The following is a 16,123-nucleotide window of genomic DNA, read 5'->3' on the forward strand; positions in this document are numbered from 1 at the left end:
TTTGTCATAGCTCTATGTTTGTCTGCGTCACTGCACTTTGTGTTCTGTTTTTAGACTGGTTTGTTCAAAGCACAGAAAGCTGAAATGCTAATGAGCCTACACCCATCTGTGTAGCACCTCTGGTCTAGGAGGAACGTTGTTTCGCTTCACTGTGTACCGCGTGTGCTATATATGGTTGAAGTGACAATAAAGCTTCTTTGACTTTGACAAGTTGTTCAGTTAGCAGTGTTGTAAATGCCATTAGTTATGTTGTGGTTGAACTTAGGTCTATGTGTGATGTGGGGCCAGTGGCTATGGCTGAGAACAATATTAAGATAGACACCATGTTTAAGGAACCTGTGGTGATTCATTAAGTTAATGTAAGTGTTCAATAACAGTACCAGAGTTTAAACAACGTCAAAGTACAACAGGTGAATTTGTTAGTTCTTGACCTAATATGTCACCTGGAAAACACTGTCACTGTAGCAAAAAGAGACAAAATCCTTTTCCATTGACTTGGTTGGATTATTTCTGTTCATGTCAAAGCAACTTGTGGAACTTGTCTGACTGTGACAAACACATGTAATCATTGTACTACATGTATACAGTATGTCCCAGCTGCAGACTGTAAGGAAAAAGAGCATCCTCCCCCTTGATTCATTGTTCACCACCTCCCTGCTTCACTGAGACTCTCTCCTTTTTACTGAAACATGAAGTTAGTGAAGAAAATCAAAGTGAGCTGCTGAAAACATGAAGCTGCTTTTATTTTCTGTCTGAACTCAGTCGCCATTGTTTCACAGTTCCTGAAATCTGACTCCTTAGGAACCATAACTCAGGGGCGGAGATTAACGGGCTCATAGTGACTGTGGCCTCTGTGAGCTGTGATTCTTTGAGAACAGGAGAACAAAGAGCAACAACGTGGACGCTAAAAACACGTGATAATTACAGTATTAATGATCGAGCAGGACCACTACAGCAGCAGGATGATAAACGAGAACCAGGACCCGGATTTTATTCACCAAGACCACTACAAGAATGAATTTAAAGGCGAGAATTATGCGTTTAAAAATAAAATTAAACATCAGGACCCGGACCCAGATTTGATCGACCCGGGCGAGAACAAGAATAACCAGAGCAATGAGTCCAGCTTGTCCTCTGCTCCCAGCGATCAACAGGTCAGTGTTCAGGCTTTACATTTCAGTTCATAAACTAAATACCCGAGACCGCACAGTTACAGTGAAGAATATGGTTCAACAATGATGGAATTATACATGTGTTGATTATATTTATACAAATACATCAGAATGATCTTAGGAAGACTGCCAAAAGCAGGTCCTAAAAACCTAAATAATGTTCGTCAAAATGTTTTTGGACGACCATTTTGTTGCAGATATATCCAGAACAGTTTAAAACACTCAGCTGCTGAGACAAGGAATTATTGAAGGAATGTGATGAAATCAATTTAGCGGCAAAATGATTGTGAATTTAGGAATTTTTGAACCAAATTAAATCGGAAGAAAAATGAAATACAGTATAAAACTACAGCTGCAATTACAGAGTAGAATTGTTGAATAATATTGAAATGTTCTCTGTGAAGCTCTGTTTACTCCATCTTTCCTGGAAATTCTGGGAAAATGTATTGTTTCTTTTTTTTTGCTTGCACACGTCTCTTCACTTCTTTTCCACACTCCTTGTTGCTCTGGACTGTTGATCCTAGATACTTAAAATCCTCCTCCTTCTTCACCTCTACTCCCTGTAACCTCACTGTTCTACTTGAGTCCCTCTCATTTACACACATTATTAAAATAACTAAAACTCATTAATAAGAAAAACTATTTAATTTGCTTGTTTTCACAGTAAGTTTATTGCAAAACCTTTTTTTAAATTGAAGGTTTTTATTTTAAAGTGTGATTTTTTCCAACACCAGTGTCTTATTTTATTTTTGTTTTCCCCAGTGTCCTTTTTATTTTATAATGCTGTTTTTTTGCAGAACTGTTCAGAACTTCTGAGCTGACTTTTCAGTTTCAGTTCGATTTTGAATCACAAGGTCCAGGATTTACTCGTTTGCCACTGGGGTGAATGTGAAAAGAAAAAACAAAGGTCCTTCATTTGAGATAATGCAGGGTCCTTTCAGAATTCTCTCAATCTCTTCGGCTCGTCTATGCTACACCATTTTGTTTAATGTATTTTGTTCCCCTTTTGTCCCTGACGAACTCGTATACTTGTAATCTGTGTGGGTCTTAGTGGTGGTACCTACAGAACGCAGTACTGTCCCTTGTGCAGAAACCCAGTCCACTTAAAATATCTCCATCTGACAGGCTTCTATTATTTTTTTGTCAAATAAATTGATCTTTCTTAGGAGGTCAGCCCATTTTGGGGACGTAAATATTTTGGTCATCATACTCCATTACTGTCACCTTGTTTTTGCAGGTATGAAATGGAGATGTCATCCAATTTAAGAGGCATCTTTCTTGAGATAGAACTGAATTTGCCAAGTCTTATGATTTATAGACATTTAAATGTATTTTATGAGTTTTAGGTTGTTCTATCATGTTATTTCACACTGACTTTCCATATATTTTTTCTATAAAAACAGAACGGAGGAAAGCATCTCAAATCTCACTGCTGTCAGCACTGCAACAAGACCTTTGCAACATCGCAGAGCTTAAAGATCCATCAACATGTTCACACTGGAGAAAAGCCGTACAGCTGTGACCAGTGTGGAAAAGCCTTCACAGAGTTAGGCCACCTGAAAAAACATCAGCGTATTCACACTTCAGAGAAGCCCTATAGCTGTGACCAGTGTGGAAAAGCCTTCTCACGGTTAGGCCACCTCAAAACACATCAGCGTATTCACTCTGGAGAGAAGCCCTATAGCTGTGACCAGTGTGGAAAAGCCTTCTCATTGTTAGGCACCCTGAAAACACATCAGCGTATTCACCCTGGAGAGAAGCCCTATAGCTGTGACCAGTGTGGAAAATCCTTCTCACGGTTAAATACCCTGAAAACACATCAGCGTATTCACACTTCAGAGAAGCCCTATAGCTGTGACCAGTGTGGAAAAGCCTTCTCACGGTTATGCCACCTCAAAACACATCAGCGTATTCACTCTGGAGAGAAGCCATATAGCTGTGACCAGTGTGGAAAAGCCTTCTCATCGTTAGGCACCCTGAAAACACATCAGCGTATTCACTCTGGAGAGAAGCCCTATAGCTGTGACCAGTGTGGAAAAGCCTTCACAGTGTTAGACACCCTGAAAAACCATCAGCGTATTCACTCTGGAGAGAAGCCCTATAGCTGTGACCAGTGTGGAAAAGCCTTCACAGTGTTAGACAACCTGAAAAACCATCAGCGTATTCACTCTGGAGAGAAGCCATATAGCTGTGACCAGTGTGGAAAAGCCTTCACAGTGTTAGGCAACCTGAAAAACCATCAGCGTATTCACTCTGGAGAGAAGCCATACAGCTGTGACCAGTGTGGAAAAGCCTTCACAGTGTTAGGCAACCTGAAAAACCATCAGCGTACTCACTCTGGAGAGAAGCCATATAGCTGTGACCAGTGTGGAAAAGCCTTCACATTGTTAGTCTCCCTCAAAAGACATCAGCGTATTCACTCTGGAGAGAAGCCATACAGCTGTGACCAGTGTGGAAAAGCCTTCACAGAGTCAGGCTCCCTCAAAACACATCAGCGTACTCACTCTGGAGAGAAGCCCTATAGCTGTGACCAGTGTGGAAAAGCCTTCTCACGGTTAGGTCACCTCAAAGCACATCAGCGTACTCACTCTGGAGAGAAGCCCTATAGCTGTGACCAGTGTGGAAAAGCCTTCTCACGGTTAGATCACCTCAAAACACATCAGCATATTCACTCTGGAGAAAAGCCCTATAGCTGTGACCAGTGTGGAAAAGCCTTCACAGTGTTAGCCTCCCTGAAAAACCATCAGCGTATTCACTCTGGAGAGAAGCCCTATAGCTGTGACCAGTGTGGAAAAGCCTTCGCAGTGTTAGCCTCCCTGAAAAACCATCAGCGTATTCACTCTGGAGAGAAGCCATACTAGTGTGAGCAATGTGGAAAAACTTTCATTAGTTCAAGTGCTCTAACAGCCCATCAGCGCTTTCACATGAAGAAGAAACGTTACAACTGACCACTGTGGTTGAAGTCTATATCAGAAAACATAAGGACCCACCAAGACATTACACTGCTGTAAACAGAACATGTCCACAGGTCCAAAACCCTTGAAAATGTCCAGCATTTTGATAGTCTAGGGCCTCTTAATTGCTGGTGGAATCTGTGGGAGAAACTGTGGCTTAGGAGGTAGAGCAGGTCAACTATGGTTCTGATTTTAATTATCAATTGATGTGGTTAAAATGGATTAAGTCACTTGTTCAAACTGGTGGTGATTGGTCAGTTTGTCTTAAATAGTTATTCAGCTCATGGATGATGTATTAGAAATTCACTGAAATGCTCAAAGGGGAAATGTGGTGTAAAAATCCCACTCTGACATGATCATCCTCACTTGATGTAGCTGGATGTCAGTAAGTGTGTGAATAAAACTCACAAAGACATTTGTCTGGTGTGTGAGTCTTTATTAACACAAACTGTCTCCACAGTTTTACTAATAGAAAATTACTTTTAGAACCCTGGTGTTTCTGGGTTCATAAACAATTTATATATTCCAGCTACTTTCTTAATCAGAGGCTATATCCTGTTTATTGTTTAACGTTGAGGCACTGGTGGGACTTGAACTCAGGATCTCCTGCTTACTAGACAAACACCAACTAAGCCACAGCACCACCTTTGGCAAAGTTTAAAATATATCCATTATTCCACATTGTCAGGACTGACCCTTCCTTCCTTTCTGCTTGCTCCATTCTCCAGTTTCATAAAGGATTCATGTTTGTCAGCTCCTCTTCGGTGAACTAAATTCTCCAGTAAAAGTCAATCTCTAAAAATCTGTTCCAAAATAAAAAAGGTACAAAATGATGTAGGGTCAGTGCCATTGATTCAGTGACCAGAACAATCAACACCATCATGGACTATTCTGAGACAAATCTATGTCAAACAGGAAATACTGGGATTTAGATTTTATGCAGGTCATACAACTAATCACAGTTACAGGGCAGAGCTCAGTTTAACCTGAATTATGTTCATATAGTGGTTCCATGGTGACAGATTATGAATCAGTGCAGTAACATTAGAATGTAAGTAGACAGAGTTACAGTTACAGTAAAAAAGGGGACGCTGGGCGGTTAGAGGCCATCAGGAGAAGAATGTGTTGACCAAGGAATCGTTCAATTTTCATTTATTTGGTGCCATCTTTCCAGACTGAGCCTGCTCCATTTATCCTCAAGAGCTGATCCTTGTAGGTTCTCTTCATGAATTCAGGTGTGGTGTAAACTTGATGACCAGCTCCAGGAAACTCATTTAAACATTTATTTATTTTGTATTATCATTTGGTAAACTTTTGTAATTCTATAGTGCTACTTTCCCACGACTGCAATCGGACATAAACAACTTGTTTGTGTGCTGTAGTCAGAAGCAGTTCATACAACACATCCAGGTAAATGAAAATAAACCAAAAGTTATTGTTATATTATATTTCACCATCCAAAGTCCAAATCCTCTCTGCAGAACAGCGGAAACTGAATTGAATTGAAAAATTGTGCACTATTATTAATATTATTACAATGTACGGTTCTTCTATGACTAGTGCATGTTGTGCCATGGAGACATGGCTTTGTGTTTGATGTTTAGAACAGTGGAATAAAGTTGCAATGTGAAAACCCCTGTTCAGGCTCCTCACGCTAAGCTATCATGGGTACCATTCCCTCAGCAGGCACATGAGAAAACAGTTGTTACAGTGAAGGATAATACAGAATAATGGATATAAGAAGTGCCTGCTTTGTCCCTTGTTTTGTTTTCCACTCAGTCATATGAATTCATAATCCGAATGTTTGTTTTATAAGTGACAGATTGGAACATAAAAAGAACATAAGTGAATGTTTGTTGTTGTAATTCACCCTGGTCGGTGACAATACAAAGCAGTCCTCAGAGAAACTGATGCTGGTTGTCTCAGCCTCTGTGTACTTGTCCAGAAAAGATCCCAGTGTGTGCTAGACTTGATGTCTCTTCATAGGGTTCACAGAGTAAATTCTAGTCTGTGGTGTCAAAACAACTTTGCAGTGTCTGTTAGCTTCCTGTGACCATCTCTGTACTGTTCTTGAAGTAACTGGCTGCTGCTGGGTAATGGGTGTGTAGGTGGAGGTGGGAAATACCAGCCTGTGGTCTGATCGGTAGATGGGGGACATGGCACTGAAAGTTTTAAAGTTAAAGTTCTGTATTCTGTGGCAGGGAAGTTAATGAACTGATTGTCAGTGTTGCAGAACGAGACATGTTATTATAATCTCATGAAATAAGCATGAAATGAAATTCACACCATCTGTTGTTGGGAAGAAATTTGTTGTGACTGCATATTACTAAATTCATGTTTTATTCACAATCACGTTTTCCTTAACAGTAGAAGGAGGAAAGAATTTTCTCCTTCCTGCTTTCCTTTTGGCCCTGGTCAAAGCAAGGTAAGCTATGAAGTAACAGAGACTAAACTTTAATTTCTGTCCATAGTTAATAGCTAATTTTCTAACAGTCATGATTCTTAATGACACTATAATGTTAATGGTCACAAGCAAGAAGCAGCTGAGTTACGTGTTTATCTTATCTTACACAGTAAAAATGTTGACGATGTGACAGTGTTTTAGCTGTATAGTTAGACATTGTTAGCCACTGTAGCTGTTTAGAAACAGGAGAAAACAAAAAGGGTGGTGGCGTTTGTGCCTTTTTTAGGGATAATGTGGTTACCCACAGGCTGTCATTTGGGGAGTTCTTATCATTTGAGTATGTATCTTTTAAAATGGAGCAGAAATTATCTCCCTCTATACTTTTTATTATCCTCTACAAACCTCCCCAATGCTGTCAAAATTTTATTGATGAATTTACTGAGATGCTTTCAGTTGTCCTCACAGAGTTTGACTGTTTGGTTATTACAGGTGATTTCAATGGATAAGGCCTGTGACAGATATGCTAAAGAACTCTCTGCCGTCCTTGAAACGTATGGCCTTAGTCAGCACGTTAGGGAGCCGACCCATACCAGAGGTCACACTCTGGACCTTGTCATTACTAAGGGTGTTGTTAACGCTTCTAATATCACTGTGATTGATGTTGCTTTGTCTGATCATTTTTGTCTTTTTTGATTTGTCCATAATTCCCAAAGATGCAACTGGACCTACACTTGTTCAGAAAAGACACATACATGATAACACCAGGAAACTGTTTATGGAGATGATTAGGTTTGAAAATACCACTTTCTCTCATGTTGAAGATTTGTTGACTTCATATACTTCAAGTGTTCTAAATGTCATAGATGTGATTGCTCCTGTTAAGGATAAATTAATCAGGTGCAGGCAAAAGCCACCGTGGAGAAGTGATGACTCGGTCAGGGCACAGAAAAGGGAGTGCTGCAAGGCCGAACTAAGATGGCGTAAATCAAAGCTCCAGGTTCATTATGACATTTATAAGCAGATGCTGAGTGTGTTCAATGAAACTCTACATAGAAAGAGAGAAATGTATTTTTCTGAAATCATCAACAACAGCAGTAACAACTCATGTGTCCTGTTTGCTACAGTGAGTAGGTTGACAAACCCTCCATCTCCATTGCCACTGGAACTAATTTCAACATCTAAATGTAATGAATTTGCATTATTTTTTAATGACAAGATTCAGGGTATTAAACAAACAATAAATTGCACAAGGCAGATACCAACTCTGCAGCCATCCAGGAAACACTTGGTAGAACTGAAACACTTTACACCAGTAAATGACATAACAGTTGAAGAGACCATCTCAAGTCTGAGCTCATCCACCTGTTGCCTTGATGTTTTACCCACTAAGTTTCTGAAATCAGTACTAAGCAGTTTGTTACCACAACTCACTCAATTAGTTAATAACAGTCTGGAACATTTCCAAGGGCTTTGAAAACTGCTGTCATCAAGCCTCTCCTGAAGAAGAGCAGTCTTGATGCCATGGTACTGAACAACTACCGGTCCATATCAAACCTGCCGTTTTTAGGAAAAATCATTGAAAAAGTTGTTTACCAACAACTTACTGACTTTCTCATGCTAAACAACTGCTTTGATGATTTTCAGTCAGGATTTAGGCCCCATCACAGCACTGAAACTGCCCTCGTCAAGGTGACAAATGACATTCGTCTGAACACCGACGCTGGCAGAGTCTCTGTCTTAGTACTGCTCGATCTAAGTGTTGCTTTTGACACAGTGGACCATGTGATCCTGTTACAAAGGTGAGAGGACTGGATAGGCATCTTTGGTATTGCCCTTAAATGGTTTAAGTCCTATCTTGAAAACAGGAAGTATTTCATTGAAGTTGGTAACTGTGTCTCAGACCAAATGGTGTTGACATGTGGGGTCCCCCAAGGGTCCATCTTGGGACCCCTTTTGTTCAATCTTTACATGATCTAGGGGATAATAATAATAATAAAAATCATGGACTCAGACTTGAATTTTAACAGCCACATTAAATCAATAACATCGTCAGCATTTTACCATCTCAAAAACATTGCCAGAATTAAAGGGATCATGTCTAAACCAGACTTGGAAAGACTCATCCATGCTTTCATCTCTAGCAGGTTAGATTACTGTAACGGCCTGTTCACAGGGCTCTCAAAACGAGCTGTAAGGCAGCTACAGTACATTCAGAACGCTGCTGCTCGGGTCTTGACAAGAACCAGGAAGTACAACCACATTACTCCTGTTCTCAGATCTCTGCACTGGCTTCCTGTCTCTCAGAGAATAGACTTCAAAACAGCACTGCTTGTGTATAAGTCTCTTCATGGCTCGGCACCACATTACATCTCTGACATGCTGATGCCATATGAACCATCTCGAACTCTGAGAACATCAGGGACAGGCCTTCTGCTCGTGCCCAGAATCAGGACTAAACAGGGAGAAGCAGCGTTTCAGTTCTATGCAGCTAAAACCTGGAATAGTCTTCCTGATGGTGTTAGACAAGCCTCATCTCTGGCAATATTTAAGTCCAAGCTAAAAACCTTTCTTTTTAGTGTGGCACATAACATATGCATTATATAACATTTTTATTATTATTTTTATTTTTTTTCGTTTTTAAAACTGTCTTGTCACTACTTTTGTCCAGTTGGGGGAGACAATCGGACTCACGGTCAGTACTCTAAGTTGATTAGGTTGGAAACCTTTCGATCTAAAGCCAATTGGGTCAGGGACTCAGGGGTTAGGAACCCTGGCGCTTTAGTGTTATCCTTAGAATACGGGTCTAAACAGCTGTAGACTTAAATAAGGGGCTTGGAACCTCCAGCTGTAGTCTACTCGATCCTAGACGTAAGAGTCCGGGACTCAGGATCGTCTCCACAGATAGTCTGTGTTGAGGTACTTTTAGTCCATCAGGCATGGGACAAACTGAAAGTAGGGGACCCACAAATATGGGTCAGCGTGGTCCGATAGTCGATATCATAAGGGGCAAATATGGTGACAAAGTGGTGGCATGCCTTTTTATTTTTTATTCTTGCTTATGTATTTTTAACCTGTCTTTTATTTCTGTAAAGCACTTTGAATTACTCTGTGTATGAATTGTGCTATATAAATAAACTTGCCTTGCCTTGCCTTGCCTTGCCTTTAACACTTTAGGCAGTATATGGTACCAGCCTGGAAACAATCGCAGCCGCTGTATTTATTACCTTATTTAAGTTCAGCACTAGCAAGTACGTACATCATAATGACACAAACCTCTCAGACTTATGATAAATGATGATGACTGCACTGTCCAGCTTTCAGCTTTCAACATAGATCTGAAGTTTCTAGTGCACCTGTTGTTACACAAGGTCTAACCTTAACTTCTTCTCCTTTTGGCTGCTCCCTTCAGGGGTCACCACAGTGAATCATCTGCCTCCATGGCAATACTTATGACCATGTGATATTTCAGTTTTTCTTTTTTAATAAATTTGCAAAAAATTCTACATTTCTGTTTTTTTCTGTCAAGATGGGGTGCTGAGTGTACATTAATGAGAAATAAAATGAACTTTTTTGATTTTGGCAAATGGCTGCAATGACACAAAGAGTGAAAAATTTAAAGGGGTCTGAATGAGGTATTTCAATAATTTCAATAAAATTTCATGATTGTATTGTATTTTGTTTGATTATTGTGATTCTGAAAATAAACTTAAGTTATCAGACAAATTTACTGATAGAAGACAATTTGATGTGTCATTTAAATCAATATTTCCATTTTATCTCTTTTTCAGCTCAGTCACAAATCAGACCTGTTTTTAGACTGGTTTGTTCAAAGCACAGAAAGCTGAAATGCTAATGAGCCTACACCCAAACTTGCCCCATGTCTGAAAGAATGCTAATGATTCTATTCAGTCCTCATTAACTCATGATTACAGTGAATCCAACAGCTCACTGGAAGTGTTAAGTGTCCACTGGACGCACAATATTGTTCTTTTAATGGGGCTGGTCAAAAACAACAGCAACAGACTTGCAACAATCAGCTCCATTCATTCACACATCAGTGGGCTGCATTCAGGCTATTTGCATAGTTACTAAAGCTGAGAATTGCACCATCATGGGTGATGGCTCTCAGACTTGGGAAGGGGTTGGCAGAATGTCATTACTTGGAAAAACACATTTCAGATCCAGTTCAAATAAAATCAGTTCATTCCTGCTCATGTCTAAACATGTTATAGCTAAACTGAATTCATCTGTTTGTACCAGAGTTTAAACAGTGTCAAAGTACAACAAGTGAATTTGTTAGTTCTTGACCTGGATTTCTGACATTTGCTTTATTTTCTGTGTAAAGTGACTTTTTTAACCTCAGGCAGTACCACTTTGCTTTGTACCAGTTAATGGGCTTGAAGTGCTTAGATGGGAATTAAATCTGATAGAGTGGAGGTGTTATCCCAAAGTTTGAACCAGTGTGTGCTGTGTGACAGAACTGATGCCAATGCATTCTTATCTCTAAATAGGAATTAGGGCTGTCAAAGTTAACATGATTCAGGACTCATGGGACCAACAGTTGTTATTGTGTATGTTCAATGAATTGTGTATGTGCATGTTATTGTGTTTGCACAAAGTCGGCCTATATGTTGTTGTCAGCACTGTCCTGTCCTGCCTTGTCTTCCTGTGCACTTCCGTTGTTTAAGTTCTTAAAATGCACCTTAAGTATAGTTAAATTTTTTTTTATAATTTCGTTTTTTTTGTCATAGCTCTATGTTTGTCTGTGTCACTGCACTTTGTGTTCTGTTTTTAGACTGGTTTGTTCAAAGCACAGAAAGCTGAAATGCTAATGAGCCTACACCCATCTGTGTAGCACCGCTGGTCTAGGAGGAACGTTGTTAAGCGTCACTGTGTACAGCGTGTGCTATATATGGTTGAAGTGACAATAAAGCTTCTTTGACTTTGACAAGTTGTTCAGTTAGCAGTGTTGTAAATGCCATTAGTTATGTTGTGGTTGAACTTAGGTCTATGTGTGATGTGGGGCCAGTGGATATGGCTGAGAACAATATTAAAATAGACACCATGTTTAAGGAACCTGTGGTGATTCATTAAGTTAATGTAAGTGTTCAATAACAGTACCAGAGTTTAAACAACGTCAAAGTACAACAGGTGAATTTGTTAGTTCTTGGCCTAATATGTCACCTGGAAAACACTGTCACTGTAGCAAAAAGAGACAAAATCCTTTTCCATTGACTTGGTTGGATTATTTCTGTTCATGTCAAAGTAACTTGTGGAACTTGTCTGACTGTGAGGCAGACAAACCAGACACATGTAATCATTGTACTACATGTATACAGTATGTCCCAGCTGCAGACTGTAAGGAAAAAGAGCGTCCTCCCCCTTGATTCATTGTTCACCACCTTCCTGCTTCACCGAGACTCTCTCCTTTTTACTGAAACATGAAGTTAGTGAAGAAAATCAAAGTGAGCTGCTGAAAACATGAAGCTGCTTTTATTTTCCGTCTGAACTCAGTCGCCATTGTTTCACAGTTCCTGAAATCTGACTCCTTAGGAACCGTAACTAAGGGGCGGAGATTAACGGGCTCATAGTGACTGTGGCCTCTGTGAGTTGTGATTCTTTGAGAACAGGAGAACAAAGAGCAACAACGTGGACGCTAAAAACACGTGATAATCACAGTATTAATGATCGATCAGGACCACTACAGCAGCGGGATGATAAACGGGAACCAGGACCCGGATTTTACTCACCAAGACCATTACAAGCATGGATTTAAAGGCGAGAATTATGCGTTTAAAAATAAAATTAAACATCAGGACCCGGACCCAGATTTGATCGACCCGGGCGAGAACAAGAATAACCAGAGCAATGAGTCCAGCTTGTCCTCTGCTCCCAGCGATCAACAGGTCAGTGTTCAGGCTTTAAATTTCACTTCATAAACTAAATACCCGAGACCGCACAGTTACAGTGAAGAATATGGTTCAACAATGATGTAATTCTACATGTGTTGATTATATTTATACAAATACAACAGAATGATCTTAGGAAGACTGCCAAAAGCAGGTCCTAAAAACCTAAATAATGTTCGTCAAAATGTTTTTGGACGACCATTTTGTTGCAGATATATCCAGAACAGACGCTGTTAAAAACACTCAGCTGCTGAGACAAGGAATTCAGAGATTATATGAAGGAATGTGATTAAATCAATTTAGTGGCAAAATGATTGTGAATTTAGGAATTTTTGAACCAAATTAAATCGGAAGAAAAATGAAATACAGTATAAAACTACAGCTGCAATTACAGAGTAGAACTGTTGAATGATATTGAAATGTTCTCTGTGAAGCTCTGTTTACTCCATCTTTCCTGGAAATTCTGGGAAATGTATTGTTTCTTTTTTTTGCTTGCACACGTCTCTTCACTTCTTTTCCACACTCTCCGTTGCTCTGGACTGTTGAAGAAGAAGTACTTTACTAATCCCCATTAAATATTTATTTGGGGGGGGGGGTATGTGTATATGTCTGTGTGTGTACATGCATGTGTGTGTGTGATCCTAGGTACTTAAAATCCTCCTCCTTCTTCACCTCTACTCCCTGTAACCTCACTGTTCTACTTGAGTCCCTCTCATTTACACACATTATTAAAATAACTAAAATTCATTAATACGAAAAATTATTTAATTTGTTTGTTTTCACAGTAAGTTTATTGCAAAACCTTTTTTTAAATTGAAGGTTTTTATTTTAAAATGTGATTTTTTTTTTCCAACACCAGTGTCTTATTTTATTTTTGTTTTCCCCAGTGTCTTATTTTATTTTTGTTTTCCCCAGTGTCCTTTTTATTTTATAATACTGTTTTTTTGCAGAACTGCTCAGAACTTCTGAGCTGAGTTTTCAGTTTCAGTTCGATTTTGAATCACAAGGTCCAGGATTTACCCGTTTGCCACTGAGGTAAATGTGAAAAGAAAAAACAAAGGTCCTTCATTTGAGATAATGCAGGGTCCTTTCAGAATTCTCTCAATCTCTTCGGCTCGTCTATGCTACACCATTTTGTTTAATGTCATTTGTTCCCCCTTTGTCCCTGACGAACACGTATACTTGTAATCTGTGTGGGTCTTAGTGGTGGTACCTACAGAATGCAGTACTGTCCCTTGTGCAGAAACCCAGTCCACTTAAAGTATCTTCATCTGACAGGCTTCTATTATTTTTTTGTCAAATAAATTGATCTTTCTTAGGAGGTCAGCCCATTTTGGGGACGTAAATATTTTGGTCATCATACTCCATTACTGTCACCTTGTTTTTGCAGGTATGAAATGGAGATGTCATCCAATTTAAGAGGCATCTTTCTTAAGATAGAACTGAATTTGCCACGTCTTATGATTTATAGACATTTAAATGTATTTTGTGAGTTTTAGGTTGTTCTATCATGTTATTTCACACTGACTTTCCATATATTTTTTCTATAAAAACAGAAAGGAGGAAAGCATCTCAAATCTCACTGCTGTCAGCACTGCAACAAGACCTTTGCAACATCGCAGAGCTTAAAGATCCATCGACATGTTCACACTGGAGAAAAGCCGTACAGCTGTGACCAGTGTGGAAAAGCCTTCACAGAGTTAGGCACCCTGAAAAACCATCAGCGTATTCACTCTGGAGAGAAGCCCTATAGCTGTGACCAGTGTGGAAAAGCCTTCACACAGTTAGGCTCCCTGAAAAACCATCAGCGTATTCACTCTGGAGAGAAGCCCTATAGCTGTGACCAGTGTGGAAAAGCCTTCACACGGTTAGGTCACCTCAAAGCACATCAGCGTACTCACTCTGGAGAGAAGCCCTATAGCTGTGACCAGTGTGGAAAAGCCTTCACACAGTTAGGCTCCCTGAAAACACATCAGTGTATTCACTCTGGAGAGAAGCCGTACAGCTGTGACCAGTGTGGAAAAGCCTTCACACAGTTAGGCTCCCTCAGAAGTCACCAGCGTATTCATTCTGGAGAAAAGCCGTACTGGTGCGACCAGTGTGGAAAAGCCTTCACAGTGTTAGACACCCTGAAAAACCATCAGCGTATTCACTCTGGAGAAAAGCCGTACTGGTGCGACCAGTGTGGAAAAGCCTTCACAGAGTTAGGCCATCTGAAAAGACATCAGCGTATTCACTCTGGAGAGAAGCCATATAGCTGTGACCAGTGTGGAAAAGCCTTCACAGATTTGGGCACCATGAAAAAACATCATCGTATTCACTCTGGAGAGAAGCCCTATAGCTGTGACCAGTGTGGAAAAGCCTTCTCACTGTTAGGCCACCTGAAAAGACATCAGAGTATTCACTCTGGAGAGAAGCCATACAGCTGTGACCAGTGTGGAAAAGCCTTCACATTGTTAGTCTCCCTCAAAACACATCAGCGTATTCACTCTGGAGAGAAGCCGTACTGGTGCGACCAGTGTGGAAAAGCCTTCTCACAGTTAGGCTCCCTGAAAGCACATCAGCGTACTCACTCTGGAGAGAAGCCCTATAGCTGTGACCAGTGTGGAAAAGCCTTCACAGTGTTAGTCTCCCTCAAAAACCATCAGCGTATTCACTGGAGAGAAGCCATACTGGTGTGAGCAATGTGGAAAAACTTTCATTAGTTCAAGTGCTCTAACAGCCCATCAGCGCATTCACACAAAGAAGAAACATTAAAACTGACCACTGTGGTTGAAGTCTATATCAGAAAGCATAAGGACCCACCAAGAGATTACACTGCTGTAAACAGAACATGTCCACAGGTCCAAAACCCTTGAAAATGTCCAGCATTTTGATAGTCAAGGGCCTCTTATTGCTGGTAGAGTCTGTGGGAGAAACTGTGGCTTAGGAGGTTAGAGCAGGTCAACTATGGTTCTGATTTGAATTATCAATTGATGATGTGGTTAAAATGGATTAAGTCACTTGTTTAAACTGGTGGTGATTGGTCAGTTTGTCTTAAATAGTTATTCAGCTCATGGATGATGTATTAGAAATTCACTGAAATGCTCAAAGGGGAAATGTGGCGTAAAAATCCTACTCTGACATGATCATCTTCATTTGATGTAGCTGGATGTCAGTCAGTGTGTGAATAAAACTCGGAAAGACATTTCTCTGGTGTGTGAGTCTTTATTAACACAAACTGTCTCCACAGTTTTACTAATAGAAAATTACTTTTAGAACCCTGGTGTTTCTGGGTTCATAAACAATTTATATATTCCAGCTATATTCCAGTTTTAATGCCACAAGCTTACACATTTTTTAAATTCTTTCTTCTGATTTACTTCATCTCATGGGTTGACTTCATCTGACATATTTTTTTAATTCATTTTTTCTTCAGTACATATTGTTCTTTTGCTTGCTTTTCAATTCACACAGTGCCTCCTATTCACATGCAACTCCGCCTGCCTGTCCTCTGAACTCCCTGTCTGCTGATTTTCAAACTTCCTTCTGACCAATCACAGCAGGTATGCAAATGAGAGTCATTCTAATGAGAGTCATCGTGACTTTCACCCTCTATACCTAACCCTAACCCTCTATGCATGTATATGAGACTATAAGTCTTGCTTTCACTTCCTTTCCAGAGGATTATCAAATGATAATCGT

The 16,123-nt window shown here is 39.9% G+C and overlaps 1 protein-coding gene across 1 annotated transcript; it reads left to right on the top strand.

Moving 5' to 3' along the window:
* The first annotated feature begins 941 nt into the window (after window positions 1-941).
* Window positions 942-15,196, top strand: LOC113140145 (zinc finger protein 850-like). The gene is given in 4 exon segments (XM_033325101.1): window positions 942-1,154; window positions 2,576-4,069; window positions 14,062-15,095; window positions 15,097-15,196. Coding segments are annotated over 4 exon segments (2,820 nt in total). The 5' UTR covers window positions 942-962.
* The last annotated feature ends 927 nt before the right edge of the window (window positions 15,197-16,123 follow it).

Source organism: Mastacembelus armatus, unplaced genomic scaffold, assembly GCF_900324485.2.
Source record: "Mastacembelus armatus unplaced genomic scaffold, fMasArm1.2, whole genome shotgun sequence".
Taxonomy (NCBI): Eukaryota; Metazoa; Chordata; class Actinopteri; order Synbranchiformes; family Mastacembelidae; genus Mastacembelus; species Mastacembelus armatus.